This window comes from Meles meles, chromosome 1 (genome assembly GCF_922984935.1).
Source record: "Meles meles chromosome 1, mMelMel3.1 paternal haplotype, whole genome shotgun sequence".
In the NCBI taxonomy this organism is placed as follows: Eukaryota; Metazoa; Chordata; class Mammalia; order Carnivora; family Mustelidae; genus Meles; species Meles meles.
This window is the reverse complement of record NC_060066.1, coordinates 60,923,519-60,929,566: the sequence shown is the minus strand read 5'-3', so window position 1 is coordinate 60,929,566 and position 6,048 is coordinate 60,923,519. Positions and strand designations below refer to the sequence as shown.

Sequence of the window (6,048 nt, the reverse complement as noted above, 5' to 3'; positions counted from 1 at the left end):
CCCCTTTCTCTGCCTGCCTGTGATCTCTGTCAAGTAAATAAATAAAATCTTAAAAAAAAAAAAAAAAAAAAAAAAACAAAACCAGACACATCTTGGCTAACTATGTAGCACAATGCAAAAGTGAAAAGTTAAGATATATTCCTCGTACAGAAGAGTCTTTAATAAACCTAAGTAATGTTTTCCACCAAGATACAAATGCGACCCTAGTTTTACATCCAAAGACTACTTTTAATTTTTTTAAAGAAAGATCTGTTAGAGAGAGAGAGAAAGAGAGCGAGAGCGCGTGCACAAGCACAGGCAGACAGAGGCAGAGGGAAAAGCAGGCTCCCTGCCGAGCAAGGAGCCCGATGTGGGACTTGATCCCAGAACGCTGGGATCATGACCTGAACCAAAGGCAGCCGCTTAACCAACTGAGCCACCCAGGCGTCCTTTGACTTTTAATTTTATCAAACACTAAAACTTGCTTTAATAGTTGAGGGACAGGGGCACCTGGGACTAAGCCCCACATGGGGCTCTCTGCTCAGTGGAGAGCCTACTTTACCCCCTCTCTCTGCCTGCTGCTCTGCCTACTTGTAATCTGTTTCAAATAAATAAATAAAATCATTTAAAAAAATAGTTAAGGAACAGCAAGTTCAGGCTAGCAAAAAAATCACCAAGACGACAACATATTTCCATTTGAGAGTAGTCCTTTATTAACTGGCCCGATTACAAAAATAATCATGGTAGATACCTGAAAAGGGGGGGGAAAAGCTCATTAAAGAAACCACCTTAGTAGATTACAATTAACATAAATCAAGAAATTTTAAGAAAGTGCTTCAGAAAAAAACCCCAGGCTTTTTTTTTTCTTTCCTCCATAAATATCTACAAAAGGAGTAATCACACCAGCTGTAACCAGGTAAATGACTGACTTTCCGCCCCTTAAAAATATTAGAACGCCACCCAACACTTAACAATATTTACCCAAAAAGCCTATGATCACCACCATATTTACTCTTATTATTAAGTAAAATTTTACTGAGATGTAGCTGCTCACCTTAGTTCATTCTTCGAATAAGCCTATTGATCTGGTCTTCCCGGTTGCCAGCATCTCCACCTTCCACAAAATGGGTGGTCTTTTTCTTCATTCCCCCTCGGGGAGAAGATAATTTGAAGGGCCATAAAAAGTTGTTTGCCTCTTTGAAACGTTTTCCAACGGTATAGATCTCGTGAATCAGATCCTCCATGCAGATGATGCCATATTTACCTGAACATTTTAAAGATCATTAAAATCATTAGCTGTTTTTATAAACTTTAGGATATTCATCAAGGACAATTATAGGCCACGAAACTTTAAATCAAGAGTAAAGCAGCAAAGAGGGCAATTCATGGCTGTATTTACAAAGATGAAGCTTGAGCCAATGAAATCATAACTTACATTTTCCACAGACTTGTGCATTGTAGGGAATATGGATAGATTAATAATAGAATGAATATACAGCAACAGATGCCAGAAAATGTCAAACTTTTCTAATAATCAAGTTTCTCCTATAGGCAGAACCTACCAAGAGATCGGGCAATCAATGTGTTATCTGTCAGGGCAATTCGCTTCTTGTTGATTTTGCCATAACCACGCTTGTAGATCAATTCATTCACTGACTTCAGATTAGGGTACCTAAAATAGAAAAAAAACCAGACCTAAATCACCAAAGAATAGGGTTATCACCATCAGAACATCTGAAATCCACCTTGCTAACAGCCAGTTCAAAAGGAACTCTTAGTACAGACTTACCCCCATGCTATATATGGTTCCACAATCCTTAACATGTTAACTGAAGCCTTGTTGAGCTTAACAAAGGTGCCATTGAAGATTTGACGAAGGCGAAGAAGCTGCAACACCTTTCGAACCTTTGGGCTCACACCGTTGATACTGCAGAGAAATAAAAGACAAAATTCACTTAGCTTTATCAGAATTTTTATTAAGAATCAGAAACAAACCATTATAAATTCCAGACAAGTCCCACCTAAATAAACAGAAATCTTCTCATGTTACAATGACCACTGGCATTTTTCCTTTAGTTAGCTACTCTGACATTTTAAACTTCCTGAACTATTTTTTTTTAAGCTCCTAAGTATTTATAAAGTTTGATTTTTCAAAGCAAATAACATGTCTTATCTCATGCTGTCTAGAATATTTAACTATGTTCTGCACTTTTCAGCAATGTTCTTTCAATGTGAAATTTAATTATGAATCAATACTTTCATTCATTTTCAACAAGCTGCTTCTGAAGTACTTGTATTACCAAAACTTTTTTCCAGTTATATATTTAAGCTTAAAAACTAGAAAGACTTGATTTTATCCTAGAAAACGCACTGCTTTTGAAAACGGTGCCTCACAATATGGCACGTTTTCTCTAAGAAGTTTTTTTCCTAGGGGTCAATTTCAATGTATTGCGGTCTATGTGAATACCTTGTCTAACATGTGAATACCTTGTCTAACAGATGTTCTGAGTAACAATTCAACATCGGAACCTATTTCTTTCTTTCAAGATTTTATTTTTGACTGAGAGGGAGACAGTGAGAGGTAATACAAGCAGGGGGAGTGGGAAATGGAGAAGCAACTCCCTGCTGAACAGGGAGCCTGATGCAGGGGCTCCATCCCAGAACCCTGGGATCATGACCTGAACCAAAGGCAGATGCTTAACAACTGAGCCACCCAGGTGACCCAACATTGGAACCTATTTCTACTAGCTTACCTAGAGGCAGAATTTCTGTGGGTTTCTGGGTTGGTTCAGCAGCTCTTACTCTGACAATAGCTACAGCCATGTTCTGTATACCAGCAACTTGCTATCTTATCCCCTCTTTTACCACTTCATTCTGCATGCATCTTTGTAAGAGCACTTATGAACTTACACTCTAGCTTCTTTTGAAGACAATCTCCAGGACACGGAATTAAAATTCAAATGCTCAATCAGATAACAGATAGGGCTTTGGGCCCAGGCCTTGTAACCAAACCACTAAAGCACAACCCTCCATGTTCTATATTCTAAATACCTTTGTTATGCTCATATATCTTTATTCCAGTGTTTCAGAACCAAAGCTCCCAGAAGCAATGTCAAGTCTTGCTGAGACCATGTAGCTTTCCCTTAAAACCAGAACGCAGTTAAAGCTAACTCACCCTCTGATCCTGATGACAAATGCCAACTTGGGTTCCGCAGGTACGTAGAAGTTGCCAGCTTTTCTTGCCATCCTCGCCATCCGAATCTCAGTTCTGTACATCTGTCTATATTCCTTGTGGTAATGCTTAGCTTTTTCATAGATAAGCTTCCTCCTTGCCTTTCGAAGCTGAAAACCAATACAAGTTATTCATCGGATTTTTAGTTCCCAAACACAACTAGCAATACCAGTTTAAGTATCTTACTTATGGCGATACTAGTTCTACTAGAAAGACGTTCCCTGGAAAACCTCTTCCTTGCCACAGCATGCGTTAATATCTCAAAGCGCAGACACTGCCTCCACTTAAAAAGCACCTTAAAGAGCTAATAACCAAGCTCACTGGTACAGTGGGTGAAGTTAACAAGTCTTGCTGACAAAGAACGGCTAGTTCCCAATCCAACCCTAAGGCCTTTACATGGAAAGTGCCTCAAAAGTTTACTTACCATCTTTTGAGCAAACTTCTTCCTCAGACGCTTGATCTTCAGCTCTGCGAAATTCCTTCGCTTCTTTTTAAGGGTTTCTGGCACGGCAGGAACCTTCTTTTTCTTTTCTCTAGCATCAGTGAACACAACTTTATTAGTAGTTCAAAGAGCACACGACATCGCGTTACTCCTCATCTGTACTGCGCAGGCCTCGTCATTTAGCACAACTACCCTCACTGCTTCTAAAAATTTGCATCTTCAGCTACTCTAGCTCCAGCATGCTGTGGTGAAAGACGCAGACTTTAGGTAGTTTCTATGCCAGGTATCCTCGCCTTTTAACACGAACCCCTCCACTTAAATTAGGAGTCCGAAACTACCGTAAATTCACATCTAATGCACGGTCGGCCCCGGCCTCCGGGAACTGGAACACCTAAAGCCAAGTTAACGAAACGTACACACTGAGAAACTGCTGCGAAACATTATCTCTAGACTCCTAACGAAGCTAAGTCTAAGGGCCTAGGATTCTCAGGAAAAGAAACTTAAAAAGCCTCCCACCTACCACCGATTCAGGTCTAAAGTCCCACATGCTAACACCAAAAGCCTGATGACAGGGACGACTGGGCCAAATACCAGCTAAGGATGAACCCAACTAAAACATTCTGCGTCTCCCTTGAAAGACAAGATTACCCACCGGTCGCGCACATTCTCGGCTCTCACCCCTCGTTCCCGGTTCATCTCCAAAACCTCCGCCCCAAGGCCGCCTGCATCCCATCTTAGCCTGGCGGCCCCACTAGTGTCACAGAGCGTCACAAACACACAAACAAATGGGTAAAGGTACAAGCTACGGCCGGATCGAGGGAAAGTGGGACAAAAGATCTCTAGTTTCACGGATGGAGAAGGATTCTCAACCGGACGAAGAGAAACTTACTCTGCACCCTCCATGGTTCCAGCCGGAAAAAGAGGAAGTCGGCGCATGCGCGCTGTCCACTTAAAGACGACAAGAGCGAAGCCCCACAACTCATAGGTGTCCCAGAATAAGCCAGAAAACAACTCGGCACTGAGAACTCGTCTTGCAGACGCAAAATTAAGCACTCCCCTGATTCTGCACCTTACGATCAAGTTTCGGGTAAAATTCGTATGAGAAAATGCATGCATCAATTAGACTCTTTAAACGATATCATAAGAGCAAAGAGTGCTGACACCTTGACTACTCGGGGTCCTAGTCCCTAGGCTGCGCTGACAGGGTACTTCTCGAATTCCACCCAGTACTGTACGCAAATGACACGCCGCACGGGAGCGAACTACAAATCCCGGCATGCAGCACTCTCATTGCCCGCCCGGAGGTAGCGCAACGTTTGACTGGGACTGTAGGCGACCACTGCGGTGGTGATTTCAGCCAAGGAAAATGAGAGCCTTTCGGCCCACGTTCCAGAGGGCTAGCTGCGATTCTAAGTCGCTGCCAAGACCCGGCTTTCGACGGCCTTCTCGGCTCTCTGCCAGCCCTCGCCATAAACGGCACCCTACTGCCGCGCTGCCGAGGTCCTTCTCTCTGCTCCTCCAGTCTGCAGGGCTGTCTTCCTCAGCGCCTGATCGCAGGAGGGGCTGTCCAGCGTCCCACGTTTAACGAAAGTGTCGAGATAGGGACTAGCACGGACTCGACGGCAGAAAGAGGATGACCCGGACACTGCCGACTGCCAGGCCTGGCAGGCGGAGGCTGGGACACCCCACGGCAGGGGGCGTGAGCCCTGAAGGGAGGCGCGACGAGGGCTGGAGGCTGCGGCCACGGCCTTGTGAGAGGGGCTGCCCCGCCGCGGTTCGGCGGACGGCGGGCGGGCGGGGGGCTGGGCCGGGGGCGGGGTGCGCCCGGGGGCGGGGAGGGCCGAGCGGAGGGAGGGCCGATGCCGCCGCCGGCTCTTCCCGGTCGAGGGTTATATAGCGCGGAGCGTGGAGCCCGCTCAGAGGCGGCTGGGAGCACTCTGACTTGCAAGCGGCGCTTCGCTGTGGAGTCCAGTGCCCAAGTGACAGCCGTGGGGAGTGCAGGGCAGGGGACTCGAGACCGCGGGGGCAGCTGCAAGCCGTTGGGCAGCGCTCGACTGCGCCGAGCGAGTCGTCCCTTCGCGGCGCTCCCGCTGCCCCGCACCCCACTCTCCCACCCTTTCGCAACTTGGGTCAAGTTGACAACTCCCGCGGCGGCCGACGGGCCCGTGCGGTCTCCGCTGCGCGCCCCTCCCCCGGGGTGAGAGGGAGCCGCCGCGCCGGCTCCGGGGACACTCGGGCGGCGGCGGCTTGGCCATGAGGGCAGCGCGCGCCGCCTAAGTCGCGGCTGTCACCGCCGCTGCAGCGGGACCGACCGGCCGGCCGGGCGGGCGCTGCGGGACGGGCGGGCCACCGCCGGCAGGAGGCGCCGAGCCGGGCGGCTGCCGCGGCGGGCACA

At 47.1% G+C, this 6,048-nt stretch overlaps 1 protein-coding gene across 2 annotated transcripts; it reads right to left on the bottom strand.

Moving 5' to 3' along the window:
* Window positions 1-668: 668 nt before the first annotated feature.
* Window positions 669-4,571, bottom strand: RPL7 (ribosomal protein L7). 2 transcript variants are annotated; one of them, XM_046011128.1, is made up of 7 exons: window positions 4,543-4,571; window positions 3,636-3,744; window positions 3,155-3,321; window positions 1,769-1,906; window positions 1,542-1,651; window positions 1,034-1,243; window positions 669-730 (listed from the first exon to the last, which is right to left on the bottom strand). In XM_046011128.1, exons 1-6 carry the CDS (start codon window positions 4,554-4,556, stop codon window positions 1,035-1,037), a joined length of 747 nt encoding a protein of 248 aa, XP_045867084.1. In that variant the 5' UTR covers window positions 4,557-4,571; the 3' UTR covers window positions 669-730; window position 1,034. The 2 variants fall into 2 exon arrangements, with proteins under 2 accessions (XP_045867084.1, XP_045867088.1); XM_046011132.1 differs by lacking the exon at window positions 4,543-4,571 and adding an exon at window positions 4,306-4,364.
* Window positions 4,572-6,048: the final 1,477 nt, after the last annotated feature.